This window comes from Podarcis cretensis (assembly GCF_951804945.1).
Source record: "Podarcis cretensis genome assembly, chromosome: 1".
NCBI classification, from domain to species: Eukaryota; Metazoa; Chordata; class Lepidosauria; order Squamata; family Lacertidae; genus Podarcis; species Podarcis cretensis.
In genome coordinates, this window is record NC_137170.1 from 37,019,281 (window position 1) to 37,042,944 (window position 23,664).

At 40.1% G+C, this 23,664-nt stretch overlaps 1 protein-coding gene across 4 annotated transcripts in view; it reads left to right on the forward strand.

The window, feature by feature from the left end:
- Nucleotides 1-19: 19 nt before the first annotated feature.
- STRN3 (striatin 3) overlaps nt 20-23,664 on the forward strand; it is a 44,423-nt gene continuing 20,778 nt past the window's right edge. For all 4 annotated transcript variants that reach the window (XM_079954551.1, XM_079954553.1, XM_079954552.1 and 1 more), the window contains exons 1-7: nt 20-607; nt 15,586-15,689; nt 17,927-18,000; nt 18,934-19,015; nt 19,339-19,509; nt 20,137-20,269; nt 21,640-21,781. In XM_079954551.1, coding sequence (XP_079810677.1) covers nt 260-607; nt 15,586-15,689; nt 17,927-18,000; nt 18,934-19,015; nt 19,339-19,509; nt 20,137-20,269; nt 21,640-21,781 — 1,054 coding nt within the window. In that variant the 5' untranslated portion in view covers nt 20-259. The remainder of the gene's footprint in view (nt 608-15,585; nt 15,690-17,926; nt 18,001-18,933; nt 19,016-19,338; nt 19,510-20,136; nt 20,270-21,639; nt 21,782-23,664) is intronic.

A 23,664-nucleotide genomic window follows, 5' to 3' on the forward strand; every position in this document is an offset into this window, starting at 1 on the left:
GGTGGGTGAGCCGAGCTGCTGAGTGAATCTGTCCGGCTGATGATGGAGCTGAGACTGTAATGGCGGCCGGCGGCGGCGGCAGGAGCAGCAGCGGCGGCGGCGGCGGCTGGAGCTCGGCGCTGCTCTGACACCCGGCTACTGCTCCGCGTGGCCTTGACACCCCCGGGCCGGTCCCTCCCCACAAGCAGCGCTCGGGACACCAGGCGGGAGGAGCAGCAGCAGCAGCAAGAGGAGGCGGGGGAAGGACTCCCCACAGACAATGGACGAACATCCCGGAGCCGGCGGCGGGATCATGGCAGGGCCCAGCCCGAGGCCTCAGCAGCAGCAAGGGCCGCTGCCGCCCGCCGGAGGAAACGCGAACTCCCAGCTGCTCGGCCAAGGCTGCGCGGGGCCCGGCGGCGGAGGCAACCTGCCGCCACAGCAGCAACCCCAAGGCCCGGCGGCAGCGGCGGCTCCGGAAGCGGTGGGCCCCGGCGGCGGCGGCGGCTCGGAGCTGTCCCGGCCTCAACACTACACCATCCCGGGGATCCTGCACTACATCCAGCACGAATGGGCCCGCTTCGAGATGGAGCGCGCGCACTGGGAGGTGGAAAGGGCCGAGCTCCAGGTGAGGCGGAGGGGACAAGCACAATGAGAGAGAACGGCTGGCTTGAGGAGAGGAGGGTCTGTCCGTAACCGGGAAGGAAGGAAGGAAGGAAGGATGGGAGCTGCGGCGGCGTGGCTGAGGAGGGAGGGGAGGTGGGTGCGGGGCGGACGACGACGCGGCGGCGGCGGCGGCGGGGGAGGAGAAAGTTACCTGTCCTGCGCGGCGGGCGTCACTCGGCACGTTCCCCCGCTCGCGGCTCCTCGGGTTGGGCAGCCTTCCCCGGGGCAGCCATTTTGGTTTCTAGCATGGCGCCCGCCTGGGCCTGTCAGGCTAGGCAGGGGAGGGCTGCCGTCTCCCCCCGGCCCCGGATTTTAAAGCACCGACTCCGCAGCTCCCGCGCGCCCTGACAGTTAGCTGGGGCTCGAGGGCGGGCGGGGGCAACGGCGACTTCCCCGCTCGCTGCGGCGGCTGCTGCCGGAGCCCTCCGGACATTTGGGAGGCTTCTCCGGCCTACCGGGAGGGCGAGTCGCATCATCTTTATAAGGACACGGTGATCTCAACCTGCTCTTAGCCCCCGACCTTATTTATTTCCAGCTGTTACCTTGGGAATACAAAGCCGCGCACTTCCTTCTTGGCGAGGGACCCCGCCTTCTTTCTAGGAATAGGAGGCGTGTTCCCCCTTCAATCTCTGTTCAGCACCCACATGGGTGACACTACCCCTAAAAATAAATAAAAATGAAACGGAAAGTGGGAGACGTGACCAGAGAGAAATGGATAAATTTGACGGATCGACCGTTTCAGGCTGCTGCTGCTTATTCTTCATCCATTTGTAATCTAGGGTTATATCAGCAAAATACAGTAAGGTGTAAGGTGTTTGCCAAAACCAAGTATTACATAGTATTACATGAGTCAGGGATCCAGGAGTGGCCAGGACTCCCTACTTAGCATGCATTGCTGGGTAGTTAATCTGGTTTTGTCGTATGTGAATGACCATTAAAATTGGGTGCCTAGGTGTGAAGGTACATGTGCCTCTTCAGTTGTGCGCATCTGAGGTTTAGCTACATTCTAAAAGGTTTTTTTTTTAAAAAAATACAAAATAGGCCTGCAGTTGTACAGTATCCTGTGATGTGTGTCCCTATATAGCTAATGTAAGGAGCAGTGTGAGGCATGTAAAAGCGAAGGTATGCTTTTCCTGATTAATATGGTTGATTTTCAGTGTAGTTAGATTTGGATCTGGAAGCCCTAGGTCTGTCAGAAGACAAGTACTGACTTGTGCACAGCTGTGCAATTTCTCACCTGCAGTTTCCTGTTGGGTGAGGGGACAGCATTCCATCTTACGGGGTTCTTGTGAGGCAAACACTGAATTTTATAATGCACTGCAAAGCCAAAGAGATACTGTAAAGGAGAACAAACAGTAATAATGTAATCGAGACTAAAATGCCTGCTAGATGTTGGGTGTCATGACAAGTGACAACTATATTTTGGCAACCCTATTATTTAACAGAATTACTTTTGTTTTTGCTGTTGCTGCTTTGAGGGATCACGTATATCATATTGAAAGAGAAGTCATGTTTATTCATGAGACTAGCTAAGCAAGTCAAATTCACGATCATATATGTTTATGACATATAGGACCCAGCTTGGGCTGATTATAAGTCTTTATCTTCAGTTAGATGCTTTATCTGCTAGCAGTGTGGCTCAAACCTTTTTTATTATTGAGATTTTTACAATCTGGTAATGGTTCTAGGACATGGAGAAATGGTGATTGTAATAGGAAAGATATTAGGTGAAGCTTTGTGTCTTTTGTGGCATTGAAGACCATTTAATACTTAGATGACTTGCATCCCTGTATCCAGTTATCTGGGACTAAATCCCATCGAACTAAATGAGACTTACTTCTTAGTAGACATGTGTTAGTCCTTTGAAAGTTTGATAGGTCACTCCAGGGCAAGATTAGCCAGTATGATGTCCTCAAGAGGTTGTTGGACTTTAACTCTCATCAGCTAACATGGGGAATGGTCAGGGATAATAAAAGGTAGAGTCCAATGACATATGGAGAGCCTCACTTCAGGATTTCTGTCACGTATCTTGCAGATTTTGCATTAATTCTTGTTCCCTTAGTTTGTTGCAGTTTCCTAGATTAGTTTTTATATACATTACTGGCTTTTTCTTTCTCTCAAAGAAGGACCAATAAAAATCTCCAAGTGATTCTAAACAGGATGGAATGACAAGTTAAGAGGCTGTGTCTTGAGAGGATAATCCATGAAAATTGGAGATCCCCTCTATGTAAACTGTAGTACTGGGATGGAGAACTGAGTTTGGCTAGTAGGCCAGCTTCAAAACTCGCCCACAGTCCCACTTACCAACATTGACAAATGTGTGGGACCACTCACCTGTCAACCCTCTACTGTTATAATGATGTCATTTGATTGACACCTGTCGAGGTTTGATGGAGGTCACTGTAACTGCTGAGCAGCTGATTGGTGGTTATAGCAAATTTTTTTGAAGATGCAGTTTAAGTGCCAATCAGCTGTTCAGTGCTGGGATCATGCCTTACAAGGGGTGGGCTTTGGAGAAAGTGCTCACTTTTTAATCAGAAATTTTCCCCCTCTGCAAAGAAAACTATTTGGCTACAAAACACTCAGCTGCATTACGGAGTTCTTAGCCGAAATTTAAACTCCTAGCACAGGGGTAGGCAACCTAAGGCCCATGGGCCACAAGCGACCCATTGGGGTCGTTTAACTGGCCCACGAGCCGCCTGCTCAGCGAGTCCCCATGTGCTGTGCTAAACTGGTGCGGTGTGGGGACTCGCTTCCGTGGCGCCGGAAATCCCGTCTGCGCAGACACCAGAAATCGCAGGCATGCGCACTCGGGCGCACATGCAATCCAGCCCACGGAGGGATCTCCACTGGAGTGAACCAGCCCAGGCAAGGTAAACCTTGCCGCCCCCTGTCCTAGTGCTTCATTTATGCCCACACAGTATAACAACGGTAGGTGGCCGTGGTTCGTGGGAAGCAGTTCTGCAGACCAAACTGGGACCCATATTGGGCCTTCTTATGCCCTTGAGCTGGAGTTTTCTGCCCCTGCTATCAGTGTTAGAAACTGAGATTTGAAAGAGGTGATATGGTAGAAGTTAGATAAAATGAAGCACGGCATGGAGAAGTATGACAAAAGAATAAAATGAAGCATGGCATGGACAAAGTGGCTAGAGTAAAGTTTTTCTCCCTCTCCCCTAACACTAGAACTTGTGGCTATCCAGTGAAGTTGGATGCTGGAAGACTGATAAAAGAAAGCATTTCTTCATGCAACATGTACTTAAAACTATGGAACTTGCTCCCATAGGAGGCAGTGATGACACCAACTTAAATAGATTTAAAAGAGGATTGGACAAATTAATGGAGGATAAGGCTATCAATGGCGCTACTCTACCTCCATAATCAGAGTCAGTATGCCTCTGAATACCAATTGCTGGGAATCAGGTAGACAGAGTGCTGTTAAGTTCATGTCCTGTTTGCAGGATTCCCATAGGCATCTGGTTGGCCACTGTGAGAACAGGATGCTGAACTAGGTAGGCCATTGGCCTGATCTAGCAGATGGTTCTTATATTCTTATCTTACCCATAATTTATACCTCTTCAAGTTTGAAAATGCAGTGGTACCTCGGGTTAAGAACTTAATTCGTTCTGGAGGTCTGTTCTTAACCTGAAACCGTTCTTAACCTGAAGCACCAGTTAATGGGGCCTCCTGCTGCCGCCGCGCCGCCACCGTGCAATTTCTGTTCTCATCCTGAAGCAAAGTTCTTAACCTGAGGTACTATTTCTGGGTTTGCGAAGTCTGTAACCTGAAGCGTCTGTAACCAGAGGTACCACTGTAAAGGCAAATGAATTGAAGAATTAGGAAACCTGGAATTCGGAAATGTTTTTGCCTTTCAGAATATAACGCAGGATAAAAAGTAGGTAAAGTTTGGTCCAGTTATTTGCTCTGTATTCCTGCTACAAAAGATGTGTTGGTGCAAAAAGCAAAGCAGAACTTTTTTTGTCACAACTAATGTTCAGGCAGCTAATTTTTTCTTGACAAATTTAAGGTTGTAACATAGTGATTTTATTAAAAAGAAAGGAAGAAATAAGAAAACAATAGAATTAGAATTGGAAGAGACTTCAAGGGTCATCTAGTCCAACACCCTCCAGTGCAAGAATCTCAACTAAAGCACCCATGACAGATGGCCATCCAACTTCTGCTTAGAAACCTCCAATGATTGAGAGCCCACCACTGTTGAACAGCTGTTACTGTCAGAAGGTTCTTCTGATGTTTAGTAGGAATCTGCTTTCTTGTAACTTGAATCCATTGCTTCAGGTCCTACCCTCTGGAGCAGGAGAAAACAGGCTTGTTCCATCTTCCATGTGGCAGCCCTTGAGATATTTGAAGATGGCTATCATATCTCCTCTCAGTCTCTTGTGCAGGCTAAACACACCCACCTTCCTCAACTGTTCCTCATAAGGCTAGGTTTCCAGATCCTTGATGATTTTGGTCACTCTTGTCTGCACACATTCCAATTTGTCAATATCCTTTTAAATTGTTGTGCCCAGAACTGGACACAGTATTCCAGGTGTGGTCTGACGAAGGCAGAATAGAGCAGTGCTATTCATTCCCTTGACCTGGACACTATACTTTTGTTGATGCAGCCTAGAATAACATTACTTTTTTTCCTGCTGCATCACACTGTTGACTCATGCTAGGCTTGTTGTCTACTAAGACCTCTAGACCCTTTTGACATGTACTACTAGCAAGCCAAGTTTTCCCCATCTTACGTTTGAGTAGCAAGTTCTTCCTGCCTAAGTGTTGAATCTTACATTTTTTCCTATTGAAATTCATTTTTTAGTTTAGGCCCAGTTGTCCAATCTGTTGAGGTCAACTTAAATGACTGGAAACAATATTGAAAGAACAGATAAATGGGGAAAACCGTATAAGCAGAGTAGGGGCTGCAGGTTAATTATTACTGCAAGAGATAAATGCAGTAAGTTTTTGCAGTACAGCCAAAACTGCCAGTTATGCCATAGTGACAGTAATTGAGTTTGGAAACAAGCTAGGCAAACTGCTTCCTTGATCATAAGGAAATGTGGAAAAGCATCCACTGGGTCAACAGAATATATACAAAAATAAATATATACAAAACTACTGGAGATTGTACAGGGGTTTTATGATTGCTATAGTAATGTGGCTGAAAAACTTGATAAAAATGAGATTCAGAACTGTCCAGCAAAACCCCATTAATGATAGAAAAGCAGACCAGGACAGCCAGTTACAGTGAGGGAAGCATTAAAACTATACAGTATTTAAAATAAAGCAATTCAATAGTTTCCTATAGTTTTAATGCTGAGTTTATAAGTTATATGATATACTAGTTAAATGATATTCTTGGCTAAAGGTTAAATATGTTCTATGTGGAGAAGGATCAATACGGTTTTAAAAAGACAATTGGCGATATTAGATGTGTTTTAAATATTTATCTCAGCGAAGTGTAATCCCAACATCGTTGCAGTTAATGGATTTTGAGGTGGCTTTCAATTAAGCGGAATGGCTGTTATTCAAATAAGCATTAATATATTTTGGGGACATCAATATCATGAATGACAGTAATAAACATAACTAGATTGGTTATAAATGGTTAATTGTGGAAAGTGGTATTTCTTGAGAAGGGAGTTGGGTGAAATTGCATACTCTCTTCACTATTCAGTCTTTGTGGTGAGACCCTTACTATCTTAGTTCAATCTGAAAGGAATATAGATGAGTTTTGATGGGTTGCAGCATGAGAAGAAAGTGAAATCCCCTTCTCCACATCCTGACTACAGCCCTTCTCAGGGTAATATACTGGTTGAGTCCAAGATGACTGAGCCACAAAGATGATAGAACCTGCAAAGAGGATGATTGTACTTCTTGGATATGTTTGACGTGGCATTTTTATATGAATTGGAAATCAGCAACATTTTTGTACAAAGCATTTCTGATGCTGCATCTTGAATATAATATCAAAACAAGGCAACAAAGTATTTTACAATTTATAATATTGGAATAAACATGCTAAAAAATCCAGGAGCCAACTTAAGGAGCTGATATGACTGGCTCCCTTGTCCTGATTTCTGCACTTCTGCCTTCCCACAGGTCTTAAGTAGCTCCAGAGGAGGTGGGGGTGTTGCCCTAACTAACAACTTAATGATTTAATCATGGTAACAAGAACATGATACATTGTCTATGAATTACTTAATTTTTGAAGGGTGTTTACTAGAACAGGTGTAAAGCTTAAGAATAGTATCTCATTCACAAAGCATATTCAGAGCCCTTTTTTTTAAAAAAGGGGGTACCTTGTGATCTCAGTGTTAATACTGAGACTGTGACGCAGCTGGAATTGAGTTTGGTTTTGTTTTAAATCCACATGTCTTGGTCTTTCACACTTTATCTGAATTATTGGTGCTGGTCACAACTAGAAGCTTGCTGAATAAAATTCCCTTTGGAAAGCAGGGGTTGGAGGTACAGTGTTGTGGTGGTTTTATTGCTATCTAGATGTTCTAGATGATCTAGAAGATGGTACCCAGGAATTATTGTTCCGCCTCTTGACAGTTATGCTGTGGGCTTTCATATGGCTTTGTTTTATCTCCCACACTATTCAACAACTACATGAAACCAGTCTTAGAAACTCAGACATATACGTTAATCGCCAAATGAGATCTTAAACCTAGGTTACAGTCATCACAGTGAAATGTCTAGGTGCCTTTTTGTGGTGAGATCTATTATTGTTATTAATTTCATTTCTATACCGCTTTAGATTTTAAAGAAAAAATTAAAAAGTCTTCTACAGCACATTAAAACATCAGATACTGTAAAACAATCCAGAATAAAACGAATTTGAGTATCAAGGGAAATATATCACTTTGCTTTCCTCATAGTTATTTAACTACTTAATTTATATAGTGCCCCATAGCAGAAGAACTGTAGGAAGCCAGTGTGGTGTAGTGGTTTGAGTCTTGGACTAGGACCTGGGCCTTCTTGGTAGTGGTGCCCTCCCTGCAGAAATCCCTCCCTTCAGATGTCAAGGAGATAAAGAATTACACAACTTTTAGAAGACATCTGAAGGCAGCCTTGTATCAGGAGGTTTTTAATGCTTGATGTTTTTATTATGTTTTTGATATGTTGTTAGCTGCTCAGAGTGGTTGGGGAAACCAGCCAGATGGACAGGGAATAATAATAATAATAATAATAATAATATCATTAGGGTTCAAAACCCCTCAGTCATGAAGCTGTGGACCATTCACAGTGACCATTGGACCATTGTGTCCAATGTGACCGTGGACCATTGTGACCGTGGACCATTCACAGCCTCTTAGTCTACCTCACAGGGTCATTGTAGGGATTAACTGAGGAGGAGGGTGAGCCATGTACTTCTTGGAGAAAAAGGTGGGATATAAATGCAGTAAATAAGCTTTTCTGCTTGCCTGCTTAAGAAAGCAGTAGGGGCCAGCCAGATAGAGATGTCAGTCGCCAACTTGGCACCCACAGATTTCCAGTGGTTGCAGTTGGACCCGTGCCAGTAGCAGAACTGTCCTGGCGCCTGGGGAATTTCTATCACTAGAAACCACTGTGGGTGTGCTGAGGTGTTACCAATATGTGGCTGGCACCCAGCTTTATATCTCCTTTTCATTTAATCCAAGTGAAGCAGTGAGTGTTCTGAGCAAGTGCTTAAACTCGGTAATGGACTGAACTAAACTAAGACTTAAACTGCAATGTGTTGTATTTGGGACTGCCTTTGAAAATGTTCTTGAGACCACAGACATAATACAGCAGCCAGGCTATTTATTGGGACTGGTATTAATTACTCCTCTACATGGTCACTTGCTCTCTCTTCCAGGCAGTTTCCATTGGGATCCTTATCAGCTGCTCTTCTTCGGGATCATCTGTTTAATGAAGTGAACAATGTGGTTACTAGGGAGAGGGCCTTTTCAGTGGTGGCACTCAGTTTATGGAATGATCTTTCCAGAAAGCCTTGCCTGGATTGTGGTTTTCCTGGAATCATGTGAATACCTTTTTTTCCCTCCCAGGACTTTTAATTTCAGTTTTAATCATAGTGGGTACATCTTTCTGGTGTGCTAGATCTTTGCACCATTCCCCTCTTTCTGTTGATGATTTTATATTGCTTTCATTTTTTTTAGATGCTGTAGTCAGGCTAGTTTTAGATTAGCCTTCTATATTTTTTTTAAAGTTTTTGGCATTTCTGCTCTGTAACAGTTTGAACAGTATTGGTATATGTTTTGTTTCTGTCAACTTCCCAGAAAACTATGTTGTATTTGTAGTATAAGTAGCTATAAGAATAGTGAAATAATAAATAAAATGCAGCATTACAGGTGCACTTTGTGCCGCTCATATTAGAGACACAGTTTTTGCTCTGATTAGGATGACTAATGTAGCTGGCATTCTCATGCTCCTTTCTCCTGTGGCATGTTTCTAGTCTCTTCCTTTCACTGATGTGCCATAGGTGGTCATGGTGTGGGAATGACAAAATAAATTTATTACAGAGTACAGTCATACCTCATGTTACATCCGCTTAATGTTATGTTCTTTCAGGTTACATCCTGCGGCGACCCAGAAGTACCGGAAAGGGTTACTTCAGGGTTTCGCCGCTCATGCATGCGCAGATGTGGTGAATCGCAACCCATGCGTTCGCAGACGCACCGCTGTGGGTTGCACTCTTTTCATGTTGCGGACGGGCCTCTGGAACGGATCCCGTTCGCAACCAGAGGTACCACTGTATAACAGTATACAGTGGTGCCTCGCAAGACGAAATTAATCCGTTCCGCGAGTCTCTTCGTCTTGCGGTTTTTTCGTCTTGCGAAGCACGGCTATTAGCGGCTATTAACGGCTTAGCGGCTATTAACGGCTTAGCGGCTTTAAGAAAAAGGAAACAAACTCGCAAGAACTCGCAAGACGTTTCGTCTTGCAAAGCAAGCCCATAGGGAAATTTGTCTTGCGAAGCATCTCAAAAAATGGAAAACTCTTTCGTCTAGCGAGTTTTTCGTCTTGTGAGGCATTCGTCTTGCGGGGCACCACTGTAACAATTTTTTGTTGGAATAGACTTATACCCTTGAAGTAAATGAGTTTCAGAAACAAGCTTTCAATATTATTTAGATTCCGGTACAGAAAACCCCCCACAAATGAACAAGTGGTTTTCAAAAGGGAAGGAGTGTCTGTTTATCCTGTTGATTTACTCAGCTCCTTTTGAGATGAAAAATTTGCAATGCATCTTCACACTCACTCAGTTAAAACTTGCTGAATTTGTAGCAGGAACACTACTTCAAAATAATCACATGCCTTCCTCAAAGTGATTTACAATAAATAACTATTAAAAACAGTAACATAAGAAAGCCACTTTGGGAGCATTTGAAATGTGGACCAACTTGATTTTGCATCGGATCTTGTGTAGTGATTTTTCTCTGAATACTTAACATTGTCTTCCATATAAAACAGTTGTTTCTATTTGAACTCTCTTGTACAAGCTGTTTGCCCTCCTGGACTACTTTATGTGAGAAAAACAGTTCATTCCACCTTTAATCAAGACTGTGCAGTTCTCCGTAGGAAAGTCCCCTGTTGCATAAGAAACTGACATTAGCTGTTCTACTGTCAGCCTTCACAGAATATCTGTATTGATCTTTTTTCTGTCATCTCTGCTGCTGTTTTTAACATTTTGCTTTCAGTTATAATTAACACATATGAAGCTGATACATTTACATAATGCATGATGGAAAACTAAATTTGTGAGAGATATAAGAAAGTAGCAAGGGGTGTCATATCAAATTTGTTGGGGAGGGTTACGACTTAGTGTGTAGAACCCATGTGTATGATAGCGATATAGGCAGTCCAGAAGCTGATCGTGCATTCTTTTCAAGCATAAAGGGATGTGTGAATGCACTTTTGCTTACTTAAACAGCACTTCCAAATAATCCTTGAATAAATCCAACTTGTGATCTTGCTCTCCTCATTCAGATTCATAGTTTTACCAACTTTATAAGCAAGCTGCATTTAGAAGAATGCTTGTAGTAAGCGTTGGAGCTCCAGTTTTACAGGGAAAACCTTGGGTTGAGATCATCCAAAGCAATACAGTCTCAATGATACATGTAATATCCTTATAATATTGATTGATATATCATTGATATTACATGTAACCAACAAAATATAACCACCACTATTTATTTAAATAAATAAATAAATAAATAAGAAAGTGAGTAACCATTTTTGGTCCAGAAACCTTCCCCTAAAGGAACATTTTTGACCATCTTATGGAAAATTGTTCCCTAAGGGGGCAAAATGAGCCTACTTCGGAGAGGGAGTTCTAGAGCCAAGTCTTACATACTAAAAAGACTCTCAGCATGGTCTCCAGAAGGCACATTTCTGTGATGCTGTGATGCATAGTAGGGTCTATACTAATGATTTCAGTAGGCAAGGAGCTTCTTATCAGAGATGGTGGTCCTTCAGATATCACTGTTCCAAACAAGGAGTTAAGACCAGCACGTTGAATTCAGCCCAGAGCCTCTATGCTTTCTATCAGCTGCCCTTGTCAACAGCTTGGTTATACCATTCTGGACTGATTGTAGTTTCCAAGCACTCTTACAAAGAAAACGTTAGAGAAAGGAAGGTCTAGGATTGGCTCACTCTTTCCTGGATATTGTAATTTCTAGAGATCTTGTGGTCTGTATTCTCTGGTTCCAGCTTTCCCCCTAACACCATCCTAATCAGTTTCTTCTTGGAGGAAATCACCATTATCCCACTGATGGAAAAAATACACTTTAATAATTTTTGTTTAAGCATGGACACTGCCATGGCTTTCATATGATTGACATTGTTTCCTTGTTATGACCATTTAACATTTGTTCAGTCCTTCCACAAGTATCTGTACAACTCATTCTCAGAATGGTGTTGCAATTGATAAATTATTATGGGGAGAGCCTCGCTCACACTTATTAATGCCATGTTATGCCGTTGTATACTTTGAAACAAACAGAGAATCAGGCTCCATTGAAGAAGGGGCATCGAACACAGTCACCAGATACTCCTGTTTTCTCCAGCTGCAGCCTGGCTTAGGCTTGATTGAAGAAGGATAATCAAACACGGTTTCTAGGCACTACTGTATTCCACAGCACCAGAAGTAGAAAGGGAGGCAATTTGCAGTCTTTGGAGTTTATAAGCTGTGTTAAGAACATTCATACAACTGTGAATATCATAGTGATTCTTCGTAATTTACAGAAGTTATTTCTGCCTTCAGTGATATGAATAAATCAGTGATGTCCTATATATGTCTATTTAGATAGAAGGCAGTTCCAGTGGGTGACATACAGTTTTGTCCATCTGCAAGCAAAACACTTGTGCAATGGGACTTCCCTTTCCTCTTCTTCCTCCTGCACCACCCCTAAAACTGCTGTGAACAGTAGGAAGAACATCTGGAGCTGATTTGGGAGGGTGCTGCAGGAGGGAATGGAGGAAGATGATGTCCTGGTACTTCTGCTTGTACCGCATTGAATATCACCTGTTGAGTTCAGTGGGATTTACTTTTAGGTAAACAGAGAATTTGCAGACTAATTCTATATGTTTATGGATGGATGCCTTCTAGTGTTTTCTTGATTCATTCAAAGTGTATTTAAGATTGTTTTGTAGCTGGGCCAGGTACAATTACATACCAGTCACTTTAATGGCTCTATTTTCACTATCCTTTTTTTAACATTGGGTTTTTTATTATATTTTGAAATAGGCAGGTGGAAATATACAACAGGTTCAGTGGTAGAACTAGACTATTTTAAATACACATGGCTTAAGCATCATGAATGATACCAATATAAGTAGAGCACCCACACGATTTCATGTATATTTGCCTAATATCAGACTGGAATATTACCTACCAAGAAAGATAACATGCCATATAATGGAAAATCACTGGTGCGTTTCTAATTTCTTTCTGGCCATTCTTGACTATTCAGTTTTTATGGTAACAGTGATGTACTATGAAAGTGGTAAGAAAGTAAAACTCATTTCTCAATATAGGCTAAGGTTAATAACTCAGATTGTGTCGTGTACATTTTTATGTACATCTTACCTGAGCAGATTGCAGTTGATCACTCTTCCTCCGCACAATGACAGGAAAGTAGGCTGACTGTCAGATTTTTCTTTCTTCTCCTTAGCTATATATCACAACCCACTTGTGTCTCAGTCGTTAATGTAGTCACTCTGGTGGGAGGAGAACCTGTGGATTTAGCTGGCTGGCACTTAGCTGTTACCTCTGGAACTGTGTTTTGTTTATTAAAATTATTCGTATACTGCCTTTTATTTCAAAGAAATGTCAGAGTAGTCTACAGAATAATAAAACAGGATGTAATTAAATAGAACAACAAAAACCTTTTCAATAAAAATATGTATCAGTCAAAGTAACCAGAAATGCCAGGAAGTGGGATTAACAGTTGAGGAAAGTTCAAGTAAAGAGGTATATTTTTAATTATTGGCAGAACCATTTAGCTATCAGCGCCTGCCTTATCTTCATAGGGGGATTATTCATTCTCTGTAGTCGCCACCAAAGAAAAAGCGATTTTGGTGTTCTGTTTAATACTCTGAACTACTCTTCCACCAGCTACGTTGTTGTTCTAGGAAATTAAATTCCTTTGCTTGTAGCCATTTTGTTGGGTTGTGAGGAAATCCTGGCTGCTAAAAAGGTGCACAGAATTTTCATCTACAGTTCAGGTAGGACCTGAATGAATGGATTCAAGTTACAAGAAAGGAGATTCCAACTAAATACAGTGGAACCTCGGTTGTCGAACGTAATCCATTAAGGAAGCCCGTTCGACTTCCGAAACGTTCAACAACTGAGGCACAATGGGCGGTCGGCAGTTTCAATGGAGAAACGTGCCTCGGAAGCCATTCGACTTCCAAGGCGCGTTCGAAAATGGAAGCATTCACTTCTGGGTTTTCGGCGTTTGGGTTCCGAATCGTTCTGCTTCCGAGACACTCGAAAACTGAGGTTCCACTGTATTAGGAAGAACTTTCTGGTGGTAAGAGTTGTTCAACATTGGAACAGACTCCCTCAGAAGGTGGTGGACTCGCCTTCATTGGAAGTTTCTAGGCAGAGGTTGGATGGCCATCTGTCACGGATGCTTTAGTTGTGATTCCTGCATTTAAATTTTTCTCTGATGTTTATTTTCCTTTTGTCTTTTTCCTTTTATTTTCCTTTGCTCCCCCCCTTTCTCTTTCCTCTCTTGTTTCTTTCCTTTTCTTTTTTCTTCTTTTCACATTCTTTGCCTTCTTTCTTTTTTCAGTGGATATATTTAGGGCCTTTGTTAAGCTCCAGGGCTTGTGTACTCATGGGTGGGAGACAGGGTAATGTTGGTCTTCCAGGGTGAGAGGTTAGGAGGAGAAAGGAAAGATGCCAGGTGAGAGCTGGGAGGAGCTGCTACCTTTTGTTGGAAGTGGGGGCTGAGAATTGTCTTTAAGAACTGGCAGAATCTGAGACCAGGGAGAAGAGTCGGTAAAAGAAGATTGGAAGAAATTTAAAGTCTATTTACAGAAACACTGTAAAATTAAGGAATGTTAGAGGGAGGTTGGAATGAAGCTAAGTGGTATTAGCAATAAGGTGGTTAAGGGGTATGTAAAAATGGATTGTTAACATGTAAAAATGCAAAGCTATAATATATTACGATAAAGTATCAAGATAAATGCAAAAAGGGTAAGGACTTGCTGAAACAACAATTGAACTAGAATACAAAAGAGGGAGGTGTGAGGAGGTCAGGGAAATAAGTAAAAGAAAGATAAGATATGGAAAGATTGAAATGTTTTTAATTGCTTTTTTACTTTTTCTGTATTTTGTATTTTGTATTTTTTGTTTTCTTTTTCTTCTTTCATTTTTGTAATTCTTTTGAAACTTTAATAAATATTATTATTAAAAAAAGAGAATTGTCTTTAAGAGAGGACTCCATTCTCTTGTTTTTATTTTTTTTTTGTAATTGTTATCTTATTGTATTGTGATGATGATGATGATGATGGTAATAATAATAATAATAATAATAATAATAATGGCTGAAGGTGTGAGGAAATTCCACGATAATGGAATTTTTCTTGTGCACCTCTGAATCCAAACCAATGAATACTTTATGGTCCAATTTCATAAATATTTCATAAAACTTTAAAAGTAGATACTAATGATCCTGTTTGGAAAGGACATGCTAATTATGTGTCAGAGTATAATGTTTTCTGCCAGAATATAATGTTGCATTTGACAAGGCTGCACTTCATTTATTTGTATATGGGAACTCTTTTACCCCAGAGATTTTTCTGTCACTTCAAAGTGAGGAATAGAGCACAGGTTTAGGGATATCATATGCAGGATAAACACAATAGATCCAGATTTTACTGTTACATTTTATATGTGAGTCAAGTGTGCAGACCTGTTCCTTCTGTTGTCAACTATATTAATAATGCAAAATCTTTGACAAGCTGGTTAATCTCTCAGAGGGTTTTGAAAGAACATTTATGTTGACTGTAGAATTTGATTTACTGGAATTTATTGGAAATAGTGTGTGTGTGTGTGTGTGCGTGTGTGTTTAAAATCGTTTGGTTTATTTTTAGTGCTGTTACTGGCATCCTATTATTATTTTTAAAAACTGCAACACCTGGCAGATTAGTAACATCAGTTGAAATTGGTCATTCTAATTGACTATTAAATCATTTTACTTTTTCACAAAACAGGAATTTCTATTAGGTCACATATAACTTAAGTCCATTGAGCTCAGTGGGTATGTTCTGAGGATGACTAATATTGGATCTTACTCATTGTTTATTTGTTTGTTTATTACAGGAATTTTAAAAATAAAACTTAGAATATATGCCTTGAAAACTTCTGGCAGGAGTATACATTCAGTGATGATATATGTGAACAAGAGACTTGAATTGAAAATTCTAATTTGACTTTTATGTTTTCAGGCTCGGATCGCATTTTTGCAAGGTGAAAGAAAAGGTCAAGAAAACTTGAAGAAAGATTTAGTAAGAAGAATAAAAATGTTAGAATATGCATTAAAACAAGAAAGGTATGTGTACCATTTCTCTAATCTGAGAAATTTTTTGGATATTTTAAAATGTACAATTCCTGTAAGGAAATTGGCCGCAGGTTAGAAAATATATTGACTAAAAGAAAAAGGGAAAAAGCAATCCACTTAATGTTTACATGGTAAAATCTCATTTCTGAGTTGGATCTGCCCGAAATAAACTCTCCTGTTACTTGAAGTGCTTTGACAACTTAGTTCAACATTGAAACTCACATCAGCAATTTCTGCCATCAGTTTTTTGTTGCAGACACTGGGATTGTTTCTGAATTCCACTCTGCACTATTTTCTTAGGGAGATAGCCACCTAATCGTGCAGTGGATTTCTGCTTGCACAACAGGACTTCTTTTCTGCTGACATTCAGATCACATTTTTGGGGGCATGTTGGGTGCTGTGCAGGAAAGGAGGAAGAGGAAGTCCCATTCTGCAAGTGAAAATCTGCCTGTGCAACACTGGCTGCCACTTTTATGTGTGTGTTTTTGTATGCAATGTAAAGTATTTTAACTTACCAAGACTTGATTAATGGAAATTAATCCATGGGCCTTTTCTCCCTTATAATAATTCTTACTGTAACGTGTTGTCACAGATGTGATAAATAAAGGAGCCTGATGGGATGAACAATGTCAGATTATGAGTATACTTGGACACTGTATTTAAAATCCCACAGATGTGACATTCCATTTTTTTCAGATATGTGGAAAGCCTCCTTTTTTCCTATGACAGCACTATTGTGAATGCTTCCAGCTTAAGAATTTTGCTGCAGTAATGATCATGACAGTTGCAAAACAGTATCTAATGACTGAACAGAAGCAGTAAAATCTCTGAAAAGTTATAATTTAAAGGAAATGAAAAAGACATTTTGTTACAATTTGGGAAAGTAACATTTTCTGACTTAATAGGGAAGTTGCAAGCTTGTAAAAGAAGCATGCCTGCTTGAGACTTACAGGAATAATAGGAGTTTATAGAAATGAAAATTTTAAAAATGCAAGAGAGCCAAGCCTTCATGGCTACAGTGCTTCAATGCAGTATAGTTGTGCAAGCAGAAAATGATTAGACCATCAGTTAAGAATTCTACACTTCCACTCTCTTTAATAGAAGGCAGGAAGTCACTGGGTTCAAACAATGCCCTGTTTAGCATATACTTAACCATCCTCAAACACAGCATTTAAAATAGAAACAAAATGGATGGGTAGTTGTAGCTCAACTGCAAGGTTCAGAAAAAGGAAACTAAATGATCAAGGGCAGGTACCCTGTGAGGAAAGGTTGCAGGATGGAGGACTTTTTAATTTAGAGAAAACCTGCGTAAGAGGTGACATAGAAGTTCATAAAATTATACAAGGCATAGAGAAAGTGGATAGAGAACATTTTCTCTCCTCTTGTACCACTCAACCTTGTGCATATCCATTGAAAATGAATGTTGATAGATTCAGGAAAGAAAGTACTTCTTCACATAACATACAGTGGAAGGTGGAAGATAGACCTATCAAGCGTTACTGGTCGTGATGGCTACTGGAGGCAGTATTCTTCTGAATACCAGTTGCTAAAAACAGCAGGAGTGGAGAGTTCTCTTGTGCGCAGATCCTGCTTGCAGATTTCCACAGGCACCTGTGGTTGGCCACTGTGACAACTGGATGTTGGACTAGATGGGCCACTGAGAGTAGATTTTCCCTTGGCATTTCAGTGCCTGACATCTGCTTAGTCATTTAATGATTACAATTTCCTGTTTGTTTTAGGAAGTGGGTGACTCTTTTGGTACTCCTACCTTTTTCACTAGGTCATTACATGAAATAAAATTTTGGAGGCTGTATGCAGAGTCACGTGTGTCTGTTTTACAGTTAGAGAAATGAGGTAAAACTATTTTTCCGTTGTACATTTGTGGTTCTTATTTTTTAGAGAACACCAACTGCCAGAAATAGCTGCTATGGATATGTAGGTAACAGGAATATTAATTTGTAGTATGTTACATCTGAAGCAGCACTCATACCGTATTGCCCTTCTCCCTTCTGCCCCCTGGAAAGAATCTCCTGAGAGTGGAGGCCATTCGCGAAAGATTTTCCCTGACCTATAGAAGAAGCTTTATGGGGCTGCAGAGAGAAGAAGGGGACAAGGATTCCCCTTGCATGTGTCTTTGTGAGCATTGCTTTTAGATGCAATGCAGTGGGAAAACACAGAGGGAATTAATTTTCATTGCTGATCAATATGTTTATGTTTAATTTTTTAAGGGCAAAATATCATAAACTAAAATATGGCACAGAACTGAACCAAGGTGACTTGAAAATGCCAACTTTTGAATCAGGTAACAAACTATTTGCAACCGCTGAATTTAGTTTAAATTCTTCTATTGCTCACTTTTTATATAGAGAGAAATCCCTTCCCAACTGTGTAAGCAGTATCTTTGTACAGATCCAAGTGAATTTATTTCTATGCTAGTTTTTCTTGTCTTTATGCTGTGATTAATTTTCAGTATGATTTATAAGTATGATTATAAATCAGAGATAGATCTCAGTACCTGGGCTGAATGATGGGGTGTGTGGAAACACTCCTTCAGATGGCCCTAATAGTATGATATCCAGATATTTGAAAAAACAGGAAAGCAGAGATTCCGAGAAACAAAGAAGTGAGTATGTATTGCATGCGCATGTGCGCATGCAAATTCACAAATGATATTCTGCTAAAAGTATAAAGTCCTCAGGAAAAATTGGGGAAGATAAAAAGGAACAGGTCCATAAAGTATCTTGTTAGTTTTTGAAAAAGCAGAGTCTTGTATGGAGTAAGAGCAAAAATTCCTTGGCTGTTACTTTCTCAGGATTTAAGTGCATCCCCATGTATAAACAAACGTTCACATGGAAAGTTGGCATAGCAGGAGTATATGCATATCAGAAGCTATAGCGTAGTCTTCCAAATATGCTTGCTTTCCCATGCATTTTTAACTGGGGAGCATTCAAACATGTAACCTTTATGTGCAATCAGAAGCGATAAAAAACATATCAACTAAAAAATAGAATTAGTTTTTCTGTCACTGTTTCATTTTCTACTTTGCAGCCAAATGGCTCTTAAAGACAAACAAACAAACAAACCCCACAAATTAAACCAGATCATTAATGGAGCAGAATCTTCATCAAAATAAAATCGACAGGACATAGAATAAGTAAAATGTACTATTCTGTGTGCCGCATTCTGTACAAGATTTGCAGTGAAAGTGTTACTAAAGTGTTATTTTGCATTTCAGAAGAAACCAAAGATACAGAGGTTCCTACAGTACCTCATAATAGTCAGCTAACCTGGAAGCAAGGCAGACAGTTATTAAGACAGTAAGTGTTACATTTGTATACTTTTCATATATTTATATATACTGTATTGTTTTATTTTGAGATTGTTTTATGATCGCTTATGGTAGCCTATACACATAGAAGCAAGTATTTTAAAATATGTCTTTCTTATGGGGAAGTGTTGCATGGGAAGGAACACTTGGAAGTGCAAATCAATAGAGCCTGGAGGCAATTCAGTAATTTGTTTTTAAAAACCCAAAACAATTCAGTATTGATACCGTAAATCCTTGTAAAGCACATCTTATTTAGATATGTGGGAGTTTGTGTATGTATATGAAGATAATGCTTTCACTCTTATTCATTAGGTATCTTCAGGAAGTAGGTTACACAGATACAATATTGGATGTACGGTCACAGAGGGTGAGGTCTTTACTTGGGCTTTCCAGTTCAGAACCAAATGGCTCAGTGGAGACAAAAAATTTGGAACAGATTCTTAATGGTGGAGAATCAAAACAAAAGGGACAGGACAATAAAAGGTAGGCAATGCAATTTTATTTATTCATTTAAAAAACATATCATGTCTTTTGGCTGAAGCAGATGTCTATATGTACCTAAAAACTGACATCTTTTTTATCTAGGAGAATCTACTGCATTAGAAAGTGATAATTATAATATGTATAAATCCAAGATGTGTTTCTTCACTTAGAGGGTGCTTCTATTTTCAAGTGAGAAGCATTCTGGGCCTTCATTGCATGTGAATTGCTGCTTACTTTCCTCAGGGGATCTTTGGTCTAGTTTGGAGATACTAGAAGCAACCATCCTGCTTTTGCTGTCTTCTAGACCTGACACTTTTTACCACTTCCTTCAAACTGTGGCACAGACAACCTGCTACAGACTGAGAAAAAAGCAACATACTGCCCTGCCTTCCTAGAGAATAAAAAAGTGGAAGGAGGTGAGGCAGTAATTCAAAAATACCTGTTCTGTGTGCCAAATCCTCGGAGGAAAAATCTGAAAATTTAGCTAGAAATCTTTGAAATCCCATATTCCTTGTTGTCTTTGTGCATATCAATGAGATTTTTTAAAGGGTTTTCTTGACCATGGAATCTTAATTCAGAAAGCAGCCATAGCTGTTTACCAACATTGAAAATATTTTTCTCTTGTAGGAACCCTGGTGATGTTCTTGAAACATTTAATTTCTTGGAAAATGCAGATGATAGTGATGAAGAAGAAGAGAGTGACATGATAGAAGATATTGCAGACGGAAAAGAAAAACACCGGATAAATAAAAAACACAAAGTAAAAAAAAAGTCTTAGTTTTATTGTTCTGTTGTTCAACCCAACAGCACAGATAGGGTCATCTTATTACCACTGTCAGTACACAGCTAGTAATCCAACAGATTTTGGAATAAAGTTAATTGAACCTACTTGAAGAGTTTAAGACTGTAACTTCTGCAGTGCTTCCCTGAACTGAGGTAAAGCAGGCTGAAAATAACTGGCTGGAATAGGTACATAATGTATTCAAATGTAGAACATATAATGCTCCCTTATATCTGTTCAGATGGTTGAAAGTCAATATAGCATGGTGATTGAGTGTTGAACCAGGATTGGAAAGACCCTGGTTCTAATCTCCACTCAGCTATGAGGATCACTGGGTGGCCTATGGTAATCTCTATTTTAGTCTAATCTCCCTCACAGTGCTGTGAAGATAAATAGGGTGAGGGAGATGATATATGGTGAGGGAGATGACAAGGTGCACTATCTTGAACATCTTTGAGGAAAGCGGGTGGTATAAATGAACTAAGTAAACCATTTCTTTTGCACATCACAGTAACCCACAGTTTAGTGCTACATGCACAAGCTGCAGTGAGCCTTGAACTCCTCTCATGTGGCTGACAGGAGAAGTTTGAAAGCTTATGCATCTGCTTTTACGTGGTTTCCTGTTTTGCCCAGTCTAGCAACTGTGATTTATTCTAGTTATGGTGAGCTTCAACAAGCTAGATTTAAAACAGTGGTTTGAAGTTGTCTTGCTTGAAATTAGCCTTCATCACAGTTTGTTGCACCAGACAACACAGCAGTTAAAGGAAAGTAAAAACAATAGCTTATGAACGCCTTCTAAGTGGGGAGAGGAGTGTGTCTGGTTCCCCATTCTCATGTACATCGTGCCAATCCACCGGTGGGGAACCAAACAACTGATTAGATGAAGAAAAATTTGAGTGTTTGAGGGGTTAATAATATGGAGGCATCAGTAGTAAAAAGGGTTCTCTACTACAATCACAAACCTGTGTTTTCAGATAGTGTGTCTCCTTATCAGCACTAAAACAATTCCTTGCAGATTTTAACTTCATATACATAGCTGTAGAATAATAGCACAATTTAATCTCCTTCCATATTTATTATTTTATTTGTATACTGCCCATCATCTGACCTTCACATAGTAGTTCACAACCCAAAATACATAACACAAACAAACAAAAATAAACTAAGAAGCCCCTTTCTACAAACACATGTAATGGATTAAGTACATTTAATGCATTGCTCTTTATTTTAGACAAAATGATATTTGTATTCAGAAGTACACCAAATGGCAATCTTGGGGGAGAACCTAAAAAACATGGTTTCTCAAAGTGTATTGTCCCTAAAACTGATTATGTCACAATCTATTTTAGATTGGAAATGAAGGGCTAGCAGCTGACCTAACAGATGATCCAGACACAGAAGAAGCCTTGAAAGAGTTTGATTTCTTGGTAACTGCAGAAGATGGAGAGGGAGCTGGAGAGGCAAGGAGTTCAGGAGATGGGACAGAATGGGGTAAGAAGTGTAAAGAAACAATCACATAAAACTTAAAGATAATTCTCTGTGTGCCCACACATATGCATCAAAACCAAAAACTGAATTATTTGTGGTATTCAGATGCTATAAAAAAGGAAAGGGGGAAAAAGAATGAATGGTAGATTTCATACTCTTTAATTACAAAAGTCTAAATGTATTCAGATTTAAGTATGACATCTGTTTCTCCTTGTATTCCATTTCCCTGTGTGCTCTTATTTCTTAGAATTTTAGCCTAAGTTTGGTGGTCAACCTTTTATTTCTTATCCTATATCTTCTATTCTTTCCTTGCTTAAGCAGATAATAAAGTTTCCAATCATTTGGGTGGTTTTTTAAATAAGTAATTTGTTTTGTTTTTATTTGTTTAAGATAAACTAATACTTGAAGCAGATGGTGCATTTACTGTTGGCAAGACCGGCAGCTTAGTATTCTAAATTGGTTATCTTTTCCCAGAATATATAATGAACTTTAAAATAATGCAATAATATAAATAGTAAAAAAAGCATACTTACCTGGAAGTTCCATTGAAATCAATGGGACTTACTTTCAAGCAAGATAGCTAGGATCAAGGTGCCTGTAGTTATAAACAAAGTATCAGAAGTGAGATCACTATAGATGTATTGTGTAATATAAAGTAAGCTATTTGTTGCAAAGATAGCACTTATTTATGTGCTTTTATTCCCTAATTTGCAAATAGTAAAATTTATTTCCTGAATTCAATTCGCTTGCCCCAATTCAGAGAACTCCACATATAATAAAAGGCTACAAAAGTGTCTGTTGTGACTGCTTATATGGAAGTGTAGAGCTGAAAGCCTTTATAATCTGTTAACAATGTAGGCTAGTGCTGCTCAAAACACCCAGGGTGTTAAATGTAAGGGTCTTTACCCACTTCCTAATGTCCTAGAAATTGAGTAGATGAGCATGCTAAAGTGTTTCTGTACTTTGATTAATTTATCTGGATTTGTGTGGCAAACTTGGCTTTATAACATAAAACTTTTCTTTTTGAACTAGCAGTATTAGTTTTTGTATTGAGCTGTAGCACTTCAATCAAGAGTTCAGAATGCTGAAATAGAAAGATCAAACACTAATTTAATCCACCATTTATTTAAAAAAATTAGGCCACTGTTTAGGTGTTTATCTAAAAGTCATGGAACAAGTCTTATGCCAAGATGCTTGGCCGACTCCAGACTTTATGCTGGCGGAAGCATCCCGCTGGGATTGTAAACTGCAGAGCCATACTTATTTAGGTGTCAAAAAGTATTGATCCAGTTCAGTCTGCTTGATATTTCGTAATGCCATATCTTCACGATTCCTGTATCTTTTAGATTTCCCCATCACTGATAGGCAACTGTTCCCATTTTTGAGCAATACGGTCTTAATCAGCTCTTCCCAGCTGTGTAATGGTTTTCATTCCGGCCCTTGGCTGAGAACTTCAGAATGGGAAACCTAGAGGAGGCAGACGCTGAAAAGCTCAGCAGTCCCAGCCATGCCCTTCCTGCAGTCAACAGAGTTTGGTGCAAGGGGTGCTCCTGTCAGCAGGTGGGAGGTTCTCTGCTTTGTCTGCAGCTCCTTGTGCCACTTCTGACACTGCTCCAGAGGCTTGGGGGACCCTCCAGAGCTGTGTAGGAAGGTGGCACTGGGGGCTGCAGAGGTTGGGAGAAATCAGCAGAGTCCGGCAGGCAAACAAGCAGCTTTTCCCCATTGTATCAAAAGCAGTCTATGGGCATAAGGAGCCTTTCCGTGTATGAAAGGTGAAGCTTGGCTCCAACTATTAGCAATACCATTTGAAATGCAAAGATAAAATTTCCTGTTGGGTTTGCTGCTTTTTCTTTTAAGTGGGATTTATGCCACATCTGTTACTTGTG